The 27,141-nt window shown below is 28.4% G+C and overlaps 1 protein-coding gene across 1 annotated transcript; it reads right to left on the bottom strand.

Moving 5' to 3' along the window:
* Positions 1-2,400: 2,400 nt before the first annotated feature.
* LOC124359160 (U-scoloptoxin(16)-Er9a-like) lies at positions 2,401-16,846 on the bottom strand. Its single transcript, XM_046811663.1, has 3 exons — positions 16,698-16,846; positions 12,441-12,549; positions 2,401-2,787 (listed from the first exon to the last, which is right to left on the bottom strand). Exons 1-3 carry the CDS (start codon positions 16,789-16,791, stop codon positions 2,670-2,672), a joined length of 321 nt encoding a protein of 106 aa, XP_046667619.1. The 5' UTR covers positions 16,792-16,846; the 3' UTR covers positions 2,401-2,669.
* Between the last annotated feature and the right edge of the window lie 10,295 nt (positions 16,847-27,141).

The following is a 27,141-nucleotide window of genomic DNA, read 5'->3' as shown; positions in this document are numbered from 1 at the left end:
AATCAAGTTATGTATTTTACCTCATACCGCACATGTAGTTATATCAATATCAAAGCAAATTAGTAGAGTTATTTTTTGAATAGATCTGACTTCCATACATGGGACACCTGACATCATTAAATGTTTATTGTGAAAGTAATACAAACTTTTATAATCATTTCCTTGATGTGAAAATCAAAATCACTCACTCAAGAAACTATTCGCTAAGACCTTTAATAGTCTTAAAATAAACTAAAAATTTTAACCAAAAGTTAAAATTTAAGCTTAAAAACCTAAAATTGAAAATCTCTTGACATATTCCGTAAAAACTCTGTGTTCCTTCATAGTTCGTTATAATCGAATATCTTTTCGTTAATTAATATAAAAATCGTATTATAAGAGCTTACACTACACATTTTATTTTACAATATAATATTAATTATTGAACTGATTGTATGCTATCGTAGAAAAATTACTACACTCAACACGAAAGTAAAAATTCAAATATTCCAGTAAATTAGATTAAGTCCATTTAACAGTAGTAATTCAGAATTTCCTTTATTTATATGATAAAAATTCCAGTAGTTAAATGTCCTTTCGTTTTCTGCTTTCTCATTTAATGTTAAAACATTAAAATATTTAAATTCCTTCGGCTTTACAAGATCTAAAATAAAAGGGTATATATTTTTTAGAACCAGACAATTGCGTCAACATGGCCTAGCTATTGTTACCTTTTGATTTCTTATTTGTAAAGAAACTGATTACAATCATATTAGATTTTACCATAATATTAACGCATTCAGTCTACTACCCTAACGCGTATAATGTAATATTTTGGTTACTGTGTGTAGACTTTTTTCCATTTATTAAACATAATGAAAGAGAACGTTAATTTTTAAATATGGTAACAAAACTTAATATCATTACACTTTTGAGTAGTACTGTACTCACTTTACGAGAAACTCTATTGATTTTAATTGACATTAATTGTTATATGAAACTCTTCCTCAATATGTGGTATGATGTACCTATTACTTACACTATGAAGTCGGATGATACCCTCTTTGACAAGACCAACAAAATAAATACAACAATGGAACAATGAATTTGTGGATATGTGGAAACAAGTGTGATGGTTTATGGAGATATTCAGCTTGTTTATAGGCACTTTTCAAATAGTTAATTGTCAAAAATTGTGTACTATAAAATTTTTGTGGATTTATCAATCAAGTACTCCGTTTTAAACCATTTAAATACATTATAAGAAGTCTATGCTCATGTGATATTTTTATTTTATTGCAATTATAAATATTGATTCATAACAATAACTAATGTTTACTTTATCTATAACAACTATAGCATTTATAAGTTAGTACAAATGGTTTATATAACTCCTAGTGGCGTGAAAAACCTTGAAAGTGTGCAAAATCACATTCAGTTTTTAATTTATAAAAGAATTATTTTAGCAGAATTATTAACATAATTGCTTAATTAGCGAAGCCTGTTAGTGGATGAATTATATTTCTACCTGCCTGTCTGTTTAGATGATATTGTAAGACTGCAGACTTTAAATATGCATAAATCTTCATTTTTGTATAGTTATTGTCATCTCTAAATTACAGTAATAGGTTATTTAATAGGTTTGGAAAACATTTTTTGGCATTACGCGAAGAAAATTACGTAATAGAAAAAATAAGAAATATATTTAAATTCTTTCATTAAAACTTTTACCTTTCTTTATCTAATCTTCTTTTTATGCTTTGCTTCTTACTAAGAGTGTATTATTTAAAGTGAACTTATTTCTGTGAGGTGAAATATATTGTTTGAAATAATCCTACTCCACCTCAAACTGTAATGAAATTACAACATCGCATAAAATTTAAATTCACAGTGACCTATCACACCAATGAGAAGTTTGAGGATGGAAAGTGCTAGGGCTAGCAGTAATGTTGTTATAATACTGCAGGGACAGAGTAACTCAATTACAATTGGAGGCACTGTCCAGTCCAGTGTGATCTCACACCAGAATGGAATCATGCGGTAAAACTTGACAACAGTCCGCCAGCATCAGATATTTGTATAACCACTGTACATTTATAATAACGATTGCCATGTAAAGTTACCTGATTACTTATTCCAAAATTGTTATTTAAATAATTTGCACAGCTCAACTCGTAAAACATGAAGTAGTGTGAAACATTTTTAAACTTCTTTAGAATGTAAAATTACTAGCGCTATGTAACTTACTTTTTACGCTAAGCATTGCGTTATTGTTTCCACCCATAAATTACTAACATCTAATAAAAATTATTTATTATTTTCATCTAATTTTAATACGAACTTAATCGTAAACTTTAAGTATATTATAACAAATGTAAATTAAACGCGAAAAGATGTTTTTTGGTTTTGTGAAACACAATATACATTAAAACATGTTTATATGTAATTTGTAATATTAAAATATAACACAATAAACAGTCATAATTGTGTTACAAACTTTCAAACACATCACCCTACAATTCCTTTAAATCGTAGAACCCAGTCTGGTCTAGCAGCTGGAAATAGCTTTAGCAATTAATACTTTATGTAAAGTAGGATTAATTTCGTAATAATGTCACTATTATTATTTATCAATTAAAATTTATGCATTTAAGAATAAAAAAAACTTTGTACATTCAGTACTTTACTGGCTATACATTATTCTCTTGCATGCATGAGTAGGTAGGGCAACAGTCTGGGTAAGGTTTTGTTAGGTCCTCTTCCATCAGCGTGCATCCGGAGTTATCTGGCACAAATATTAGAGGACATCTGCAACATAATATTGAACAGACTTAAGTGAACTGTTGTAATAAGTTTCACACCTTAATTTATATAATTATTTGTTTTTTTTTATTCTTATTTATGTTGCAATTTTTTGATTATCAACAACTGTTTGGTATTGAAAACAATAAAATTTTTAAATAAGAAATAATAGAAAGGCAAGAAAAACAGAAGATTTACGTATATATATATATATATATATATATATATATATATGACCAGGTTTAAGGAGTAGAAATTGGAAATACCACTCACAAAAACCTATTCATTGCATTTATAGTTCTATAACTGTGAACCTCTCGGTAACAAAAACCTTGGGCTCAGATAAATCTCATAAATTATTTTAGTTTTGAAAAGTATTGTCACGTAAGCCTTTAGATGATAATAAGAGATTTCGTAATACATGACTCTTTTATACTACAATAATCTCGTTGGGGCTGAGAGGCTTGTATAAGTAATAAATATATTATTGAAGTATAGTTTTGTTTGTATTAATATTTCCGATGCTTTTATTTATTTTTACTTCCATATCTTGAAAAATCTTAAACATTAGAGATTCTCTGCTACGTTATGATGATTGTAACTAAACTACAGAATAATTAATGTACAATTTTAACTACATTGCTTTTATGAGTTTTATTTCAAAGTTAATATGTGTAAGAAAGTTGCTTGATATTGGATGTAAATGCATACGAAAACTTCAATTTATTTTTCAAGGGTAACTTTGTAGAGATATTTATAAGTGAATAATACAATTTTTATTTAATTTAATTTAATAGAACCAAAATAATTTGTTATGTAGATTTATATTAAATCTACAAGCGTTTTAATAAAAAAGATTATATGACTTTCATCACCCAATCTTCATTAAACTTAAGTATTCGTAAAACTAGATGTGCATGTTACCACTGTTTTATGTTAAATGGTAACTAAAGAATTAAAAAATAAATTGGCCAGACCTGTCTATTGTACACACTAAAAGGCTAAATAATTTTGTTTTTGTTACCTATAGTAGTTGAAATGATTTCCAATGGAAACCTTACATGTTTCTTACAAAGAAGTCAAAATCTTAACCAAGGAATAAGAATGTAAAAATACTTTACTAACCTGGCATGCTAACTTGTATTATTTCATTAATATGATGAACCACTGTGATCTATCACACTTAATAGCATTGAAGCTCGGAAACGAAAAGCTAATTATATTGCATCTTTAAAGCTTTGTAGTATCTCCTATATGTATAATTTAGCTCTTCTATATACATTTTATCCAAAATATAGTGACACTGAATTTTTAAAATTCTGTATATGTATGCCTTTAGAGCACCACATATATAGTTTTTACAACTTATATACCACTGAAAAGATTTTTTAAATATAGTCAACACGAATCCTCAGGAAGAAATTGGTAAATTTTATTTACTACTTTCCAACATTCGTTAGTATGGAATTTTGTTAATTTGTTAATACTATTTGTAGGCATACAGTATACTCTGGATAAATAGGTAATGTGCCTGATTTCTATCCAATATCAATGATTAAAAATATTGAATACTATAATTGTTATTAGTGAACCCAATTTGAGTTACAATTTCAAAGAATAATAGGTTTAGACATTTGTAACAGCTATGTGTTAATACAAAGTAGAACACGTTTCGAGGACAGAAATATACCCTCCTCCACGGGTGCCATAAAACCCTAGAACATAAAGTCAGACAAAAGTTAAGACTTAAATATGTGGCGGTAGATAAATTAGGCCTCAATAAATTTAGTATAAAAACTCGCAATAGTAGCGTATTATGCTCCATCCCAATATATGTGGGGATTTTAAAACCAGATATGTTAAGTAATTTTAGAAGTTTGTTATTCCTCGTAATAGTTTATTTGTTTATAACGTATTATAACCCTTCTTTAGGTTTTTAAAAGTGAGGAAGACGATTTATTTCATTCCTCGAAATGTAGTGTTTTATTTTTTGACACATAAAAATTGTAAATATATAATATCCATTTATCATTTCATACCATTAATCGTAAGTAATAGACTTTATAGAACATTTATTTATACAGCATTACAGAGTTTTTTATTTTATGCCCTGAGTATGCCTTGTAAAAAGTTTACAAACTAGTATTAATTTTGTAACCTATTTGTTTGTTTATATAATGTATGCATTTATTGTTTATTTAAAGAAATGAATATTGCTCAATTGAATTGTTTTAAACAATTCCATTGTATGGTATTGGATTTGTTATTATGTAGCAATTTCAGGTAAAATTATTAAATATGATCCTAGAACAGTTAAATTATTGTTTTAAACAATAAATGACAGCCGATAATAATTAGATTCCCATAATTTACTTTATACTAAAACGTCAGTTGTGAAACTATTAAATAGAGATGTTACTTATCTAGTAAACTATATACTATACAATTAAACAGATTCTTATAATCTTTAGGAAAATATATTTGATACGAATGGGGATTCTAGTTTAAACTCTTCTTAAATTGTAGGTACACGTGATCAGTGTCATTACTACTAGTAAAACTACTATTTTTCGTTGACGTAATGAAATTATTTAAATCTTTCTAAATCACTGTAGATATGCGTTTTCAATAAAACAATTATAAAATGACTAATGACTACATTCTTGAAACTCTTGTCTTATTGAAAATGATATATTAATTTAAACAAACTCTCCAATAATATAGTTTTTTATTTTTATCCATTTCAATCCATTTTATCCAATTTAATCCATTTATCCAATTTAATTCATCGGCTTTTACATACTCCATTATCAACAGAAAATTATAAAAAAGAAGTTAAGAAAATAAAGGAAACTACTTTATTTAATGGCTACAAAAACTAACATGATTGACAATATGATAAAAAAGAAAAAGAAAATTATTGAAAGAAATTCTAGAACAACCTTATATCAAATCAAAAGTAAAGAACCTGAAAAATGGATATCTGTTTCCTACAACAATCTATCTACAGATATTACTAAAATTTTTTAAGAAACATGCCAATATTAATGTATCTACAAATTATAAAATTAAATTAAAGAATATATTAGGAAATCCCAAGAATAAAATTAATGAAGAAGAAAAATCTGGAATTTATCAAATTAATTGTGACAATTGCGATTTAAAATACATTGGCCAAACAAAAAGAAAGTTAAAACAGAGAGCTAAGGAACATAGGGCATGTTTAAAATACCAACAGGAAGAAAGATCAGCCATGGCAAAACATGCACTGCAAGTTGGACACTCTTTTCAAATGCAAAATTATTAAAAGAAGTACAAAATAAAAAGTTCCTTGATGCATATGAGACAATTTTTATAAAAAAGAACCAAAATAATCTGGTAAACAACGAACCTGGGCCTTTTCAAAATTCACCGTTACTTTATTTGATTTAACTAAATATAAACTTTATTTTTATATATACATATAACATACTGTGCTGTCATAGAATATTACCTCTTTGTATTTTTATGACATATGTTTTTATTTAGTACAAAATTGTTTATGTTACTATTGTTAATATTACTTTCATTCAGTTGTGTGAGTCCGAAGATGTACTCATTGTACGAAAGGCCTCACAAAAATAAAAAACTATATTATTGGAGAGTTTGTTTAAATTAATAGATGACTAATGAATTCCACAGTTAAGTTCAAACGTGAGAAAATATTATTATTGATTATGACAGTATTCAAAAGCTGAGAGCTTTTTTTTTAAAAAAAAAAGTAATATGCTTTTAAAGCCGTTAAAACATTATTGAAAAAAGTCAAATTATATTTTTGTTTTATATGTTAGTAATGAAGTCATAGGATTAGTAGTAACTTAGCAATTATTATACATTAATCATTGCGGAAAAGAATGTAAAATGCTGGATAAAGACGAGAAAGTATTTATCTATATTGTTTAACAAGCTGACTGAGCTGACTTTAACGACCTAACAAACGGCCATTCTTGTATTATTTTGATGCAATATTATCGACCATAGTATACGAAATATCTAGTGTCATTTACTATAATATATAAGAGAGTTTAAGTAAATAGGGCTGGTTTAAAATTTAATAATTTTTTCAATTAGTACTAGGATTTATATTGAGATTTTATGCGAGAGTGATCACTTCACATATTAATACAATCTTTCAAATCTTTTATGAAATTGAGAAATTTTACGACACATTAATTATATATTTTTAAGTTAAAGTTACTCTACCTACTCTCTTTAAACTGCTGATTAACATCTATACGACATTGCATTGTATCATGGCACTCAGAAAAAAAAACAAACGTATTAACCACATTCACTATACAGGTGGACGTTCCATCTCATTAATTGCCGGGTTTTCCAGAAGCAGGAAGCATGTTTGTCTACTGGACTAAGTAATTCGTATTAGTGGGATGAATTTGAAATTGAATTTTTCTTGAAGTCACACATACGTACATCTACTGAAACATTTTATGATCACCAGTTATTCCTAATATATAAATCATATGCTAGCTATGTTATAAATAAGATCAGTACCAAACTATTTGTTAAATAATGGTATATTTGGATTCATCAGGAAATTGTTTCTCCTACATTTGATCACAAATTGTAGTGTTTGTACAGAATTGGAATATCAACTAAAATCACAATACTTGCATGAATTGATCAATGACAGAATTGGAATATTTCAGACAATGAAGAACCTTGACGGAATCGGACTAACATAGATGTAACTTCTGCGCGGGAAGTGTGATGTTTCAGAATAAACATTACATCAATATAAACCTAAAAGTTATCTTTTTACTTTATATGAATGTCTGAAATGTTCTAATTGTTCAAACTCGAATCAGATTTTAAATGATGTTTACCTTTCATTTATTGCTTATTGTTCCTCATTCGTAGAAAACCTCGTCACTTCATTTTCACCATGTCAACTGAGTGGAGTACCGTGCGAAAAGGCCCTAATTTTTATTAGCTGTTGCTTTTAGTATTTCAAGATGTGTGTCGTTAGAGCGATATCTTTTTCAGATATATATATATATATATATATATATATATATATATATATATATATATATATATATATATATATATACAGGTTTTTCATAATAGATTGTATTTCGGTGTGAATGATTTATTCAAATCTGTTTGGCAGGTTTATCTGTAGATAGACGTAAGAGCAGTTAGGTGAGTCTGAATCATTATTTTACTTTTCACTCCGGGCTATTTCGTTATTTTATTGGATACTTACTTGTTAAACCCAACCCCCTTCTGTAAACTCATGGTGACTTAACAAAAATGGCCAATGATGGAAATGTATCACGACCTGATCTTTTATTTTAGAGAAGCCTTCATAGTTCTACGTTCATTATATTTCCATCTGTAAAATGTATATCATCTATAAAAGCCCCACACGGTGCAGGACTTAAAAAGTTACCGAAAGGTAGAAAAATGAAAATCCAGCATAATTGCAACTTTCTTATGCAACCTAAATCTTGATTACAAATTTCTAAAGTTATAATTGACGATTCGAAAAATATCAACGTGTAATATGTAAGTTTTTGTTAGAGTTGTCGATATTTCTTACGCGAGTCGACTAGGTATGGATTCTAAGTTGTGACAAAAGACAAACATTATTCATGAGGATGGATTTATTTCTTTTACTTCACATAACGGTAAACAGATTGTATTGTTCAGTTTAAACTAAAGTACTCTTGCTTTGGGGTTTAAGCCATGAGTGTCTATATCTTTTTCTGTTTAAATAAAATAATTATCTATTTATTTTTATTTTACTTTTAAGTTTTTATAAACAGGGTATCCCACGAGTACCGCGAAAAATGTCTCAGGTGGTTTCCTCCCATAAAATTTATGGTTATGAACACTTTCATATAAACATATGTCCGGAGGAACTACGGCTAGCGTAAGATGTCCTGGGAAAGGACGGAAATAAAGAAAAATTTATGTTTTCATGCCGTTAAGTTAGCTATTTACCTATAGAATTTCATATAAAACGAATCGACAATTTAAATAAAATGTATCTCACATAAACCAGTATAACCACATAGATCTAAAATATCAGACAACATATGCAAAGTTTGGTCTCGAGAACTTGCTTTGTTTAGATTTGAAGTATATAAACTTCATTAAATGATAATAAACACGCAAAAAATGTTATAGAATTTAATTTTGATGAGTATGATTTAAAATAGTCTAATAATAAACAAACAAACAGTTAAAAAAATTAACGCTTAAATAAATCAAAACTTATGTCAAATAAGACAGAGAATGCAATATCTGTTTATTACATGCACGTTCCTCGTAAAATCAAAACATTTTAATTGCCTAATCTTTTATCATTTTTTATTCCAATTTCTAAACTCCATGACTGATGTTCAAAATGGTTTCCTTGATAGTTTATGTACAATCTAGTGCGTTTAAGAAAACTACGTGTAGCTTTTCGACAGCAACACTAAAGTAATTCACAAGCGTTTAATAATTATGTTCAATGATTCTTCTTAGGAATTACTGATTCTATGTATACAAGTTGTTTAAAATTACCTCGAAGGTAATAATCCAAAAGACTTAAATCAGGGGACGTAGAAGGCCAATTAATTGGTCCACCTCTACCGATACATCTGCCTGGTAAACTGTTAAGTGCCCTCTTACATTTTGTAAATAATTTGCCGGTGTGCCATCATGTTCATATATCATTTGATGTCTTCTTTCAAGTGGTATATCTTCAAGTAGAAATGTCAGTTGATTCTCTAAAATGACTTGTTATACAAGACCAGTAAGGCGATTTTTAAAAACAGATGGGCACATTAACTGGTCCCCAATTATAGCACCCCATACATTTCTTGAAAATCGAATTTGAAAGTTAGACTCTAGAACTGATTTTGGATTTTCAGTTGATTGCTGGCGACAAATCTCTTTCTAATGTATAATTCCGTATCTTGTAAACATCGATTAGTACGTGAAAAAAATTCATTATTTCAATTTTCTTTCGATATCAATCGACAAAAGTGTAATCTTAATGCACTATTACCTTGATGAAGAATTTGAACTCTGTAAATGATATGGATAAAAGTTGTTTTCTTTTCATGTTCTCCAGACTGTAATACGAAATATTTTTAATCTATTTAAAATTTGGCGAGTGCTAATTTGAGGACTGCGTTGTATCATGTCAATAATATTATCTTGTTCCCGTATAGGCAGTATTACAGGACGTTCTATTGAACAATAAACAATTTACGGTTTGAAAAGATCCATTTGTTCGTAAGTCATTGAAAACCGATGCAAATGTTACGTGCAGTTGTTCTCTTCTATTCGGAAATGGTTTTTTATATTCCCGTTTAGCTACAGGAATATTTCCATTGGCAAATCCATAAACAAAAACCATTAATGCGTGCTCTTGATATTAAAATTTAAATGGCATTTTGTCATTAACAACACGAGTAAAGTACAAATAATACAATAATACACATAAACTGCACAAACCAAGGATAATCGACGAGTTATTGCAACAGCTGAATTGTTTGACAGCTGTACAATATTGACTTGTATTCTGATATTTTTACAGCAGTAATACAAACTCTCGGTTTTCAATAAACTAAAAGCATTTCAATTGACGCTGTATTTTTAAATAATATTTCTCAACTTACAAAGTTTTATACTGTAAATATTTTGCAACTGATTACTTGACTGAAAAAAACCTCTTGAAATATTTTGATTTTACAAAGAACGTTCATTTAATAAACAGATATTTTATTTGCCGTTTGATTTTTCGTATGCGCTGAATTATTAAGGTATTAATATTTTTAACTTTGTGTTGGTTTTTATTAGCCTATTGTTTATTATTCTCTTTGGATTTTAATTCTCAATATCAAAGCGTTTCCGGATATATATATATATATATATATATATATATATATATATATATATCTTATATATATATAAAAATCTTGAGTCACGATGTATGTTGCCTATAAACTCCAAAACGACTGAACCAATTTCAATCAAATTTCACATGTATCCGTAATTTAGTCTAACTTAGAAGATAGGATAGTTATTATCTGAATTATTCGCTTATGTCGTGAATATAAACGAATAAAATGAAGAAAAGTTTTCAAAGCGCCTGCACATTATAACCTGCAATTACGAGATAGATATGTATATTAAACAGTGAAACACTATTTGAAGGCGCTAAGTTATGATGTATAATTGTCTAAACTAAATTTTTGGTTGAACTTAAAGGTTGAGTGGTAGACCACTTTGTAATAAAATACATTATGCATGTACAATACATTTTTGACATATTTTCTTGATCGTGACATCAAGGTAAATTCTACATCGGGGTTGGAAATATAATTTACTTCAACCAGAAATGCTCATACGCGGGCAAAACTTACGAAAAGCGTGCGAAGCCGCGGGAAACAGCTAGTATATATATATATTTGTGTACTTTATCATTATTGGTGATAGAAAACCACCTGAGAAATGATTCGGTAAAAAAAAAATTAATTAATGATTTTAGAAACATATTGCAATATTTAAAACATTTAGGATAAATGAATAGAAATAAATTATAAGTAACTAGTGTACACATTTTAGTTTTATATCTTAAACGGTTTATAAAATTATATATCATATAAATTGTGTTATTATATTATTAAGCTACACTCTTAGTTATATATATATATGAAACTAAGAGTATAGCTTAAAATATAATAACGCAATTTATATGATATTTAGTATTGATATATGTTGTTAGGGTAAATACTTTAGTTATCAAGATAAATTTATTTACCTGGAAAATTAAATATCCAAATTTCTACTGTAACAGTTAAATACTTTTAATTCAAACTTTAAACAACATATAACAAAGACACACAGTTCGCCAGCATATGATCAAATACTTGTATGGGATGAAAAGTTATTAAGTAAGAATTACTTCATTTTATATACATAATTTCTAGAAAATAAATAATTTAGAATAGTTGTAACAAGTGTAATAACCAAATTTATATCGTATCAATTCACCTCGATCCATCCCTGAGTGCACGACATGACTGTTGATTGTTGCCCAATGCACGGAAATTAGTCGTTTTTGAAAATTTGTTTGTACTATACGTAAAGTTTGTCTACCTGTTCCTATAACCCAACATCTTTAGTGATTATTACAAAAATGGATAGGAATTGGTAATAACTGATAAAACTAATGAGTTACTTAGTTGACTGAGTCTTTTGACTATTCGTCACCTATTCACCCAATTTATTCACTTTTCTTTTAAACTTTTCAGGTTATCTAAAAAATTTAATTACTTGAATTTTCTAAGTATTTGATAGTATTATGGAAATTATGTATTATATTAACTTATAGTAATAACAGACAATACTTTTAAATCATTCCAAATTAATATTTCACTGTTGTATGCATATTATGTATACCAATGTTCACCACAATAACATTTAAAATACTGCATTAAAGATTTAAAAGATGGTTGAATCTAATTATATATCTTAACTGTAGTAAAACATTTAGTTATATAGGTTCCCGCTGACAAGTATTGTACTTAGCAGAGTCTCAAAAATGTATCATTTCTTTAATATGTATTCAATTACATTCAATTATCGTATCAACTCACGCAACTGCACTGATTCCTCGTCGTCCATTGCAAGTGTACAAATAACATTGGCCGACATTTGACCATTGTTCTCCCACTTTGTGCAACTTTCCATTTACCAAACATCCATCTAAAACAAAAAGTCAGTTTTAAATATTTTGTGAATATATTTGATAGTGAATGCATGTTTTACTTACACCTTTATATATAAAAAAAAACTACATGTTACTTCTATGTTCATTACATATTTTTATTTTCGAATAATAGAAATACATAAAAAATTATAATTACTAGTACGTGTATTTATAATGCATGCGTAATAACTGATAACTCATTAGTAGGAGGCCAGTTCACTTTTGATAGTATAATGAAAAAATACGCTCAAATTTAATTTAATGAAAGCTATATTCATTTTGATAAAGGCTGCTTGAATATTGTACTAAATTGGAATACTAGTCTGAGGAAACATACAATACAAAAACCGACTTGTACATTAGCTTTGCACAAGCAGATTCTACAACAAAATCCTGTTGTTCGGGAATTATAATAAATTAAAGTTTTCTTATTGTTTGCACTGAAAACGTTTATGAAATTCTAGATCAATAAGTTCAGATATAGAGGTATTGTATATAATTTATTTTCAATGTAAGAAGGTATAAATTTTAAATAATGTATTTAACTTTAAGGTATAAATCAATATTGTTGTTTAGAAAATTTAAGTTAAGTTCTGTCTGAATCAAACACACATTATGGTCAACAAATAACTCACACTCTCTTATTTAGAGAATCACACCGTGAGAGTTTTAAACTACACTACTTTCAACGATGTTAACCCTCGAGCTGGCAGTTGAAATTTCCTCAAGTGGCAGGCCATTTTGAGGTGTTTTGCAGTAGTATTGGTTTTTATTTTTTTTTTTAATATAATTTGATTATAAACCTGTATGTATTATATATCACTGTTTTCACAAGAAAATTTACTTTTTATTCATGGAAATAAAAACCCAAAAATATAAGAAATTTATCACTTTTTTTTACTAAGTTTGTTTTCAAAAAATAAAAAAGGTATGTAAAAGTGGTGGGGGTGCACCTATAAAAGACAAATTGTGTGAAAAAAAATATTTCCAAAATACCCAAAATGTTGAAAATTTTTTATAGTTTTAGAAAATGTATAGTTTACTACACTTTTTTTAATTAAAACAATAAGGAAATACTCTAATCTGAAGATAGTACAATACGGCTAAATTCGTTGCTATGGATACGACTGTGTTACAAAAAATTCATCAAAACCTTAATTATTACTCGAAAAATTCATAAAATACATTAAAAGTAAGCCTATAAAAATAAATAAAGAAGCTTTATATCATGATCATCGCATATGAAAATGATCCTAAAGCTAACTAAAAACTATCACAACACTGCACATAGCCTAGAACATAAAATCTCACTAATATATTTTTTCACATATATTTCTTCATAACATGACAAAATAAACTGATAAAACACAATATACGAGAATTTATACGCATAAATAAACACACTTATTACATAAAAACACTTATTTCATGTAATAAACTTACGTTTTAGATGGACAAGAATAACGCGACCGGTTAACAATACAACAACAATGGCCGACTGTTTACAAACAACTCTCGTTTTCAATATGTCATACTTAAATCATGGCATACAAAACAAAACAAAATACATCGATCAAATCAGCAACTATTTCTGATTCCAGTGGTATATGGATCATTGCAGTTTAGTTCGTGTATTGATTATAACAGATGTCAAACGGGCACGTGTCAAATCGACTGATTTTCAGGCGACTGCCACTACAGAAACATTAATATCGACTGATAATCAGGCGACTGCCAGTTGTAGGGTTAATGCAATAAATTTATAAATTAACATAGAATACTTAATTAGTAATTAGTAAGTACTAATATTAATTTTCAAAGCAATCGTAACGGAAAAATTTTATTTTAGGTATTATCCATCTAATTGTTAAACCCATGTATGAAGTTAATACTAAATATAAAATGATACATGGCAATGCTGAGTACATATTTTTACTAGTATGGCTTGAGAAACGTTTTCCCTATAGAACATTTACGGAATAAAACTGAGCTAATTAAGGATATAATACATTAATTATAATACATATATGACTACTTTAATTTTTTTATGTTAAACTTTAAAAAATATAGTGGAATCTCTGAAGAGGAAAGGAAAAATAGTGCAGAAACTACCGGTTACGTAAAACAGTTTGTTTTCTATAAACATTTCTTTGTATTTACTATTTTAGTTTTTAAACTTTTGTCAATGTATTAAGCTAAATAAAATCATATTAGGATGTTGGCCGCATAAACTGCAGTGTTACACTTTTATTAAAATTGTAGGTACTACAACTTTAAAAAATTTTACAAATGTTGTAGTTTACGCTACAAATTTTTGAACAAACATTAATCAGGTGGTTAAAAATATGAAAGTGCTCCATATAAGTTATTCAACGTTAAAACATGTAAAAATACGACCTTAAAACTACAACAAAACAAATAGGGACAAAAACTATAAAAATCATTAAGTCTGTAGTTGTATCACGTACGTTCGATGATGACCGGTTGGACAACAGACAGTCGGATGTGTACAATTGTTACGTAATTTCCTTAGCAGTTGCTCATAAGCCATCCATGTACACAGCCGTCAGAAAACAATAAAAAAATAAACTATTCAAGTAGAAGTAAATTTCTCGTTTAAATTAATGACTTTGAGTGCAGCATATTATATAGGGTAAACAGGGCGGGTTTTAATCTAGATTCAAGAAAAACCTGTCCCAACCCGCAGATAAAGAAACAAAACTCGTCTTTTACTTAATATATTATAGATAACAGTCACGACAATACATTTTTTAATGGTACTTTAATGTAAGAATGTACATAAACTCGATTCTTTCGAAAAATATAAAATTTAAAAAAAATTTTAATATCGCGTTAATTGTAATTGAATAAAACTCTTACTATGATTTGAAAAGAGAATTAAAGTGAAATTTTCTCAGTTTTGCAGTTCTAAGTGTTAAATCAGTAAAAATACGCAGCTATTGACTACAACCGAGAGGAATATATTGAAAGCACATTGTTGTTTATATTTAGATTCAAAGTCAACTGTCTGGAGAACACAGCTAGAATAATTATTACACTTCACAAATAAATCATGTTTACTTGATTTTTGTTTTTGTTTTTGTTTTTTTTTTGTTTTTTTTTTTTTGCTTCACTTATACTTTATTATAAAGAATACGGATTTATTTATTTCTTATACAAACGGTTTTAGCGTTTTATAAAAACAAATAACCTAAAATGGAAATTGTGTTTGATTATATACCCAATCAAATTTTTTGGCGTTCAACTGTATTTTTTAATATTTTCAAATATATATTCAATGCGGATCCAAACAAATTAAAATATTGTTTACAATTTACAATTTTTGAATATTTAAAAAATTAAATAAAATGTTGATAACATTCTAAATATGTATTAAAGCTTATACATGTGTTGGATGTATATTGATAACATAAATAATACGTACGCTAGAAATGTACTATTTATATTTATAAAAGTGTTTTAATCCTAATATGATCGTATTGCGCTTTAAATTAAATACATATATACATTAATTAAATTAAGGACTTCATTTCGAATTGAATAAAAACATAATAACGTAAAGATATAAAGAGAGTAAAGAGAGCCTCGTTCGTTCTCATTCGTTAACCAGACACTTATTCCGTCTTGGTTGGTAATGGTTACCAGACACTATACGTACGTGGTGTCAGTAAAGAGCATTTTGCCATTTTAGTAGTAAATGTGTAAATTTATCTTTGTTATTCGATTTATTTCGTATTCTGTTGTGTTTTAGCTTCATTATTTTTTCACTATTACTTAAGAAACATCTTCAATATACGAGCTTTATTGTTTGTTTACATGGTGTTTTTGAAAATATAAATAGCAATAGTGTCATCAGTATTTACCATGGGATAATTTGCATACCAATCTTAATATTCAAAATTAAACAGTACAGATCAGAAAATTTTTATGGAATTGCAGTACTAGGTGTGTTATTCTTTAAATAATATTTTAATACTATAATGTATATACATAAATTTTGGAAAATAAATAATGTATACATATCAGCAGGTTTGTTTTAAATGTGTTTTAATACTGTTACGTTGCGTTTTACAAACATCAGTTTAGATAATGCATCTAGTTATAATTATTTAGTACTACTTACTCTCATCATAAACCACAGTGTGTGCGAAATCCTCGAACCCAAAGACTCTCCAACTGGTGAGCAAGGCCAGCAAGACACAAACAAAGAAGCTCATGACGGGAAGCGGAGCTGAAGGCGACTGTGATGCTAGTGGAAAAAACAACACGTACTTCAACTACCTCATTACAATTGGTAATGAGAGACCAATAACAAAGGCACTCACTTCACGTTATCTCACTACATGAAGTGCCGTCTATTACTTTCTAACAGTGACAAGACTACCTGGAGGTCATAAATACCGGGCGTCCCCGGGTTTAAGAGGTTGAAATGTTTAATTTTATATCACTTGCCCATTTATGCACCGGAAATTTTAAAACTCATCACAATTAATTACATAGGTTTATAAAATATTCTGTGAAAAGTTTAGCTCTCTAGCAATTGATGAAATGAAATGGTGGCATTTTTAAAAACTACAATTTAAAAACAGTAAAAAAAGAGCTTTTGTTTCATAAAATTGTTTATTGTCACATTCTAGAGAAATAAAGTATTTCAGTGAGAAAACTAGAACATAGCCTATTAAAAACTTACAACTAAAGTCCAAAATTATTCAAACTGTAATCTGTCCACAAAGACACACTTATAACAGCGCTTAACAAATTAATCGTAAGCTCTTAAAAATAAATTTTGCGGTACCCAGGGATTGTTTTTATTTCTAGTCAATATTGAAGCTACGAGTATAAACTTGTTCGCTTAAGAAACTTCACAGAAAAAAATCACACGCCGTTAACTCTGGGGATTGGGGTGGCCAATCTATAATTTCGATGCTTCGAACAATCCAACGAACGTGAGGGTTGTCATTTAGTAATTGCTTGACAGGATTTGCGAAATGAAGAAGAGAACCATCTTGGTTGAAGATTGCTTCATCCATTTCTGGAACCACAAAATGAGACAAGACTTGTTCATTCAAAACCTGCTCATACCTATAGCCAGTCATTGTACTGTCTGGAATGTCGTAAGATACCATCTTATTACAACTGAAAGCTGCCGAAACGGCAATTTCTTTTAATTAGAGTAGAGTCTGTTCAAGATGTGTGGATTACTGGTGTTGTAATAATTACAATTATGCCTATTTACAGCACCATTGCGGTAGAAGGTGGTAAACAATTTGAATATACCAATAAGGATCTAGCTCATTAAATTCAATGAAAACGAGAACCATATTTCACTCTCCTGTCCTTATCATCTTCTAGAAGATCATGGGCTAGGTGACTTTGGAAAAAAATAATTTATTTTTTTTAATATCCTATGAACTAAAGACTTTGGAACACCTGTTTCTAAAAAAATTATGGTTGCCTGTAAAGTCGGTTTTACGGGCGAAGATTTTACGTGACAACGTCTTTTTCTCGGTAGAATATTTATTGATATGAATATTATTAAATTGCACAATAGAAACAAGGAATTGAATGAAAATAAGAATTGCACAAATTTTAACTTTAGAAATATATTTTGTTTACTAAAACATTGTACATAATTTGAAATTAATTAAAATTTGTTATTGTAAATGGTAAAGTTGAATAAAACATTTACTAAAATTGGAATTTGAAATTCTTGCTAAACACAAACTCCGCGCGTGGTGATTGGTCGGTTTAGTTCGTTTGTTTGGTCGCACTGTTTATGACAGGTTAGAGGTTATAATTTGTTATTTTAAATGTTTGACTAGCAATACGCGCTGTTTCTTCTCAATCGACTGAATTACGATTGATTGCAGAGTGATTTAAACTAATAATTTACTTAACACTATCAACATTTGTCAATAGTATGACATAACCTATAAACTCAGTTTCTCAACTTTTGTGTCAATCTAACAATTAATCAATCAATCATAGTTTACGATAATGAAATATCAGTGTACAATTATTTACCTTTATTGTTGTGTAGTTGTTGTAAATGACGAATCTAAGCACTCCACATTTTCACGAATAAACATCCTGTGCGTGTGTAATTATCACTGCTTTATCCTGTGCGGCGGGCCCACAGTTATCTGCTTTATCCCGTGCGGATCCCGTGCGGCGGACCCACTGGACGGGCATCGTAACGTTACCGGGCGTTACACTTTTTCATGAGTGACTCCGAGCCGCAACCTAATTTAAGACGTTGTCACGTCAAAAACATGTTCCAATAATGTGGCCAAAAGCAATAGCCCACTCACAACACTTCACTTTTTGTTCAACATTAAAAGCCATTTCTGGAAATTTAATATTAGTAACACTGTAATGGAGGAGGTTAGGTTATGTTTTATAGCAGAAGCAATATTCTTCAATCAAACAGCTTTAAAAAAAATATCGTTATTAAACAGCTGTTCTTTACAACAACTGTAATGCAGTAATCAAGTCTACCTAACTTCAAAAATGAATTTTTATAGGGAGCTAAATGGTAAAATTTTGAATATAACACCATTTCGTCTCTGAAATTGATAGAGAACTTAACTTTTATTTTTAAACCCTACTTTATTATTTGCGAAGAGTTTAAACATGTTCGGTATATAAATGGGCAAAAAGTATAAAATAAAACGTTTAAACCTCTTTGTGGGACACTCTGTATCTTTCTTTAACACTAAAAGCTCTAATGAAGTAGTAAATCCATAAACTACAATATAAAAACCTCACATCTGCTTATATTCTTGTAAGATCTAAATGTTTATGCAATATAACGTTTAAAGAATAACCGAATCTAAATACTGACAAGGAGTTTAGTGTAGTTAAACAGATTGCAAAATATACTATATTTTATCCGAATTATTAAATTATAGTACTATTTGAATATCAATAATGCCTATACTCTGTGCTCTATTCACACGAATAACTTTTCATGTTTTGTCACCAATAATACGTGGAATTATTAAAGAATTGGAAAAGTAAAAAAATTAACCCGAATATATGTTTTTGAAAGTGGCATATTTATTTACTATATATTACTAGATTTTATTAATCAAGAACAATTTTTAACACATGTACTACCCAGTACATATACTCATATGTGCGTAGTTTTCACGTCATTGGGCAATGTTTTTAAAATGTATCCCAGTGGCAAATATAAATTAATAAATTCACAGTATAGAGTTACACTTAAGATATATATATATATATATATATATATATATATATATATATATATATATATATATATATATAATCACATTAACCGATTACGATTTCCTTAGCAGTACAATGAACATAAAAACACCTCAAACTAAACAAAATATTTGATTGGTTAGATTTATGTTAGAAAATCACTCACATAGTAATGATTTCCATTAATTTATAATACTAGTATTTAAATAAAATTTATTTTCATCAATCAAATATTTGTTTATATCTAAAAACTTCTAATACTATGCAGTGAATTTTATTAGTTCCTATTTTTTAAACGTCTATCGATGCTTTAAAAATTGTATAAATATGTATAACATTAAAATTACTGGTTACTTTAATATAAACTATCTAATGCTAAAATTATTTTGATGTAAGGAGTAATAAGGGGACATGTGACGTTTTACTGAGTTCCATCCCTCACTAATATACACTAGCAGTGTTATTAAGACCGAGTATCTAATAACGATCAGCTGATTGCTGTATTTATATGCTGAAATTATTTAGTTATCGCTTTTATTGCACACGTAGTTTTTAGATTTTTTCAAAAATAGGAGTCAACGAATGGAAGTATTCTATGAGAATTTTCTACAAAAAACAAAATGATTGTAAAATATTATCCGGGACTTTTGTACTTACCGTGTATCCTTAGAACTTATTTGAAATTGATTAAAAATTTTTCGGACTACTCAGAGCAAAAAACATAGTATTTATATTTTTAAGGGATATAAATCATAAATAACGCCCCAATAGGTTTTGTATTTAAAAGGGATTCGGTAAAATCTATTTCTTAATAATATTTCGCTATATTGCATGTAACTTTTCTCAGCAACCACTGGTTTAATCACCATGTCATTTTTGGGACTTATAATATAAACTCAACCAAGTATATTTCAATTTAATTATTACAATACAATAAGGTACTTTTGTTTAAATATTTCTGTTAAAACTAATGCAATAATCATTTTAAAACTAATATTTTTGCCTAAACTTTGTATAGTTAATTGTGTTGTTATAACTAAACAAAGATTGTTATAATGTAAATTGTAACATTTGTTAAGCCAAAACCACACTAATGCAGGAAGGGTGTTCAGTTCATTGTCTTCATTAGCATACTGAGCACGCAACATTGCTCTCTCTCTTGTTTTGTTTACCTTAAATTTAAATTATATTGTGAAAAAATCTTTGTTTAATTCTTAATGAAGTTTATAATGTAAGTTTGTAATATTGTTGAAATTAAAATATTAAAAAACTATAAGTAAATATAGACCACAATAAAAGTAACGAAATATTTATATATTATTAAAAAAAAAAAATTGTTCCAGGTCAAATAGAAACACACTTCACTCTTGTAATGCTATATACTCGTACATAAAATATGGGAATATTACTCAGCTTATACCAAACTGTATTTATGTTTGGTACAGAGTCTGTGCTATTTTATAATTGTTAAAGAAACCTCTCCCACAGTTGAGGCACGTGGTTTTTTTCTCTGCCCACTTTCTCACATGATAAGGCCCTCTTTTAAATTAGACAGGCCTATCACTGATCTATGCTAATGGTATTGTTTGTCTTACCTAAAGAACAAGATTGAAATGTATGTATCTCCTAATTCATGTACTCTTGGTATTTTTGGTTTTCACGCTTGAACATGAAAAAGTTGATATTGATGTGGTTGAAAAAAGAAATAAGCAAGACTGATATAACAGACATTGTACATTTAAAGTAACACAAATATAATTTAATTATAAAATATGTTTTGTAAACTGTTAAATATGCGCCACAAAAAGTTCATTACTGTTGACAACAAGTTATAAAAACAAAAAGTATTATTGAATAATATTGTATAAGAAACAAACTACATAAGTAATTTTAAAAAATTATAAAAAAAAACTATTATAATTTTTACGTGGATCTCCTGTAACGCGGGTTAACTCCAAATAAACCCGGAAACCTGGGATAAATTATAGTTTTTTATAGGTTTAATTATGTAATGTTACAAATATTGATTTATTTCTACAAAGATAAATCCAATAATTCTAATACTCTTACACTATATGTTCCTTTTATCAATTTTGAAATACATCTGACCAAAGAACACTGACCAAAGAGCTTTCTAAGTTACTGTATTAATTTTATAGGAGTATTTTTGTTTAGTTTGTTGTTTATGATGGTTTGCACTATTCATTCTCAAATACCTATTCAATTATTCTATCGACAATTTTGAAATATAAAATTAATTTATTGCAGTCTACATAAAATACGGGCCCTCGTCACAGTGTAAAACAATAAAAACAGTTTTACAGTTAAAACATAATATAAACTTACAATAACTGTTCCTATTCCACAATACATCAACCCGAATGGGCAAATAAATGTATCTTTACAGAGATAAAAATGCCGTAAAACAAAGCTAAACCGATATACTTAAGTACAAAATTTCCTTACAGTTTTATAACGCGGGATGAAACCATTATCAAGTGTAAGAAATACAATTGTTTACATAAAGTATAATTAAATGTTAACAGTATTAATAAAATTATATGTGATTTATTTGGCCTATGAACTTTGTCATAGTTTATGATATGTTTATAGTAAATAAAAAATATATGTGATTTGATTTAGGGGTGACTTCCTAGAGTGTGAATCAGTGTACTGAACAAGCACTACATACTTAATATTCTTTTTAAATAAACAGTTTAAAGGATACTTTTACTGACAGTCTTGACTATTATATTTGTCAAGGTTGGCCATATATTTATATTGAATTAAAAATAAATCTGAACATCTTAGGAGGTGATTTACTAGAGTGTGAATTGGAATACTGAACAATCAATGTGTGCTTAATATTTTCGAAATGAAAAGTTAAAAGAATATTTTTTATTAACAGTTTTAGTTTAGTTGTCTTGATATGTTCGTACTCTGAACGCAACAGCGCTTCCACAAAAGGTAGAAATAAGAAGTATTCATATTATCAAGCTTAATCTGTACTTTCAATACTTAAAATGAGATGAAATTGAAATAGTGTTAAAAATATTAAAATATACGGTTGTGCTTGGATACATCAATGTTCACATGGACCAGATTATTTCAGTTATTAATATTTATTTGTAATGCAACTTTAAACTAGTATGAAATTGTTGCAGGTTTAAAGACCAGTAAGTCTTTGCCTGGAAAGATTTTCTAAATAAGAATAAATCTATATGTTAACCAAGGGCCCTAAAATGTATATGTTCAATCTCATTAAGTGCGGTCGGGTAGTTTTTACGCAATGAAGTAAAACGCGCGCACACACACACACACACACACACACACACACACACACACACACACACACACACACGCACACACGCACACCAGGTTGAATAAATATACAAGTATATACGATTTTTCATATACAATGTATACTTTAGTTTCAAAGTGCTGATTTGGATTTCTTTCTCTCTTGTAAGAAAGAATTATAACTATCACTGTTGTGTATTGAACTATCTATTACACGCGGTTTCATTTCAAATTTTCAATAACTTAGGCCTTGTAATACGTAGTTGTTATGACTTATTATCTAATATGAGGGAAAAGTAAGTAAGCATAAACCAATCAGATATTATTTAGTATTCATAGTTAAGAGTATTAGGTTACATTATCAAGTAGAGTTTTATCCGACACTTATATCATGTGTTGCAATTTATTGTAGGAGCAATAAATTCTAGTTCAGATTAGTTTTATTTACGTCACAGCTGAGTCTATCTAGTTACCCAAATAAAGAAATATAATTAAAATGCAAAGGCCATAACAAGTTACGTTAGTAAATATGCAGTTTATTTCAGCCCTTGACTTAAACTTTCTATCCAGAACATTTCCAGTACCATTGTTTGTACAGTTTAGTCGGACTGAGAAAACTACTATGAATTGTTTTCATATTAGTATTAAGTTAAGTTAAGGGTTAAGTTTTAGATTGGAATTCAACCTTCTAAATCCTTGTATTACATATATCTAGGATAAAATGAAACTTTTCACAGAGCTCATATGCAAATGTCTGCATTAACTTAACCAAGAACTTGACGCATCCTCCGAGTAAAGAGATAATAAACTACTAATGCCTCGTAATGGTTTGCACCATTATGACGGAGTAGCAGCCATTATGTGCGGATTAAGCTAGCTATTATCTTGCAGGATAATCTCCAGCTCAACCCCATTTTTGTTAGTTTACACTGAATATGTTTAGTCCTAGTTTGTGATATAAGGTACACACATATTTTATTTGATAATTTTTAAAGAAATATAAAGGTAACAAAAACAAACGAATATCCTGAAAGTTAACTTGTTGATAAGTCTATTCTTTAAATTATAATTAAAAAACATATTTTGTGTTTTATTCACTTAATTTAATATATTATTTCTGTAATAAGCAACAAAATAGACACTTATAACAATTAAGCCCTCATTTTTTAAATTTTTTAGGAATTTTAAATGTTTGTTTAGTACATGAGGGATAAATTATCTTTTGCAGATCATAATGACTATGCGAAAGACATTACTTACAGGAAATAATTAGTTTTAAAATTAATAAGGAAGGAAAAAGATTTGTGAACAATGCTTACGCTAAATGAGTTATTCCAGTATATTTAATTATTACATAACAAATACAATCCTACAATATTATCATGTGTTTTGGTAATATGCAGTTGAATGAAACTAAAGGCACTTAAGTTGCTTCTAGTAAACTAGTAATAGGTACAGGTATATCATATCTCCCAGACTACTTGCATGCCCCGTATGTCTGCAGCGCAGTAGACTTAGGCAGACACTCAAAATAATAGACGCTAAATTGCGACGATGTGAATGTGCTGTTTGATTTTAATATGAGTTATTTACAGATTTAAAAATTTCTTTAGGACTGTAAAGGTAATAATAAAATACACATATATTTTAAGCTGAGAAAAATCTTTTTTAAAACAAAGACGTGTAATAAACAAAGCTAAAAGATACATCGATAAGGAAATATTTTTCGAGTTAATAATAATATTTCACTGCATTCCATAAAACTACAAATAAATAAATTATTCGTTTCCAAACAACAACTAATTAATAAAAACATCAATTACTAAAGTAAACTTATTTCCGTACATATGTGATGCCTATTATAAAGTGCTCCTACCTCGGGAATTAAATTCTAATTGATTGTCTAAGTTTAAAGGCCAGTGGATACGTCTAGTATCAGATGTAATTAGTCTTTAAGCAAGACACACATTCTTAATGGGCGACTCTGGAGTAATTTCACTCTATCTTCAAAGCTTAAAGAAATATATTTATTGAAGGCAATCATAAAAACGTAACCACTTGTTCTAAATGTAACCCCTGTGTTTTTGCAGGGTTACATAATTCTCATATAACCTCTGAACTATAATAACCTATAATTAGTAATGTCTGGTATAACTAAAGCAGCTTTTATTTTTGACCCATATTACTATTGTTTATCCTCGGCTTCGCACTTAATTTAAATTTTCTTTAATAGACTCCATGAGCACATTAATAAAATTACAGTCTATATAATCCTGAGATAAGTGATAGTTATTAAAAGATATTCCGACATCTTGATTAAATTTAAATTTATGGTTGAGGATGGAGGCCTACGGTCAAAGAGTGAAGCCTATTTTATAACCAAATCTAAAATGATAATCATTTGACTCTAATATTTTAAAATATTACATTAAAAAGCTCAGTACACGTTTAACTTTATAAGGCCATTATAGAGAGATCCTTATTCTACGGGAAGATTAATGTTGGAATCCTTACCTTTAAACTTGAAAAACCTATACAGTTATGTAAATAATGAAATTTTCTGTATTTTATTAAAATTTCGATAAAACCCTAAACAAAGGAAAGCGTCTGCAATAAACATGAAATTTATATTATGTAACCAAATTTACACATTATACAAACATTTTGCCATCTAGCAAAGTTTATAGATATAATATATGATGGAGTATCAAATATTTTTTTAATACTAGTGGGGCGTAGCCCAGTGGGAAGTTTGGAATAGGAATTGGCCTATCTGCGATTACAGGTATTTCAAAATAGCCAAATAAAATTGTCACTATAATTTTCACAGTAATTTTTAAGTGATTGTGTAATACACTCACCCAAACAAACAGCCATACATCATTAAATTATAGTACACACAGCAATACACAATAACACATATTCAATAATTTTAGTACTGATCTATTGACTATACAAGTTATAGTTGATGCACATTATTGAATGGGTTGATAAGCAAACCAAGCACTACAAACTTTCCCTTGATGAAAAAATAAATTTTACATGTAAACATTTCTTACGAGATTGAATATTTAAACAGTAACTAAATAAAACCCTCAACCACGCAAACACCACTTTAATTAAACTAAGCAGTAAAATCATGTGAACGTGTTGAAATAATAAATAAATTCATTTCTTCATTTTAAATATATTAATTCTTCTTTTTAGATATGTCAAATATTGTATGGTTGAATGATGTGTTGTTTAAAAAAACAATGGAAAACAGCATGTATTTAACTTTGTAGTTTATTATGTCAGACAATCAAAGAGCAATCATGCAGACACTGGATACATTGTACTTGACAGGTTGGAGTAGCTGACACATGATGTGCTACCTACAAGAGGCTCTCAAGCTCAATATATCAGTTCAACAGTGCATATAGTATGGCAGTATGATGTAGGTACGATATTTGATATTATGTATGTTTACATTTTTCTACTATATCTCATTCATAAAAGGAAAGCTCTTACTCATTCACTAACTTTCGTATTTCAAATTTTACAACTCCCAATATACCAGGAAATTGAAATTTGGCACATGAACGAATATGAAAAAACTTTGAAAAAATCAAACATCCACTAGATCTAAATATTGTTTTTAAACTAATCCATGTCCTACAACGACGAAATAAGTCACACATGTATATTATGTATGCTCTATAAAGAAAATTAGTACCCAAAATATTTTAAACCAGATATATATTCTAATGGCCAAAAATAGTTGAATTGTGACCAAAGTAGACTTTTGAGACTAATTTCTGTAACCGAAAAACGCTACATAGCCCTGGAAAGAACTTATACAGTAAGAACAATATTTACATGCAGTTATTAATTTTTTGACCTAATAAAACCCTTTAGACATATTTATGTATGTATCTTTTTAATCGGGACCACAACTCTGGTGATACTACGCTCTAAGAACACCTTATAATGCATTTAAATTGGAATTATTGTAAGTAGTCACTTTTTTCTGAAGAAGACCTTTCAGTCCATGT

This window comes from Homalodisca vitripennis, chromosome 4 (assembly GCF_021130785.1).
Source record: "Homalodisca vitripennis isolate AUS2020 chromosome 4, UT_GWSS_2.1, whole genome shotgun sequence".
Lineage (NCBI taxonomy): Eukaryota > Metazoa > Arthropoda > Insecta > Hemiptera > Cicadellidae > Homalodisca > Homalodisca vitripennis.
This window is presented reverse-complemented; position numbering and strand designations above follow the sequence as displayed.

Excerpts from the sequence above, each read along its gene's own strand:
- LOC124359160 (XM_046811663.1), bottom strand. The coding sequence starts at position 16,791 with ATGAGCTTCTTTGTTTGTGTCTTGCTGGCCTTGCTCACCAGTTGGAGA. Across the intron at positions 12,550-16,697 it reads CACTGTGGTTTATGATGAGA|ATGGATGTTTGGTAAATGGA; the intron begins GTAAGTAGTACT and ends TTTTTGTTTTAG. Across the intron at positions 2,788-12,440 it reads CGAGGAATCAGTGCAGTTGC|ATGTCCTCTAATATTTGTGC; the intron begins GTGAGTTGATAC and ends ATTATGTTGCAG.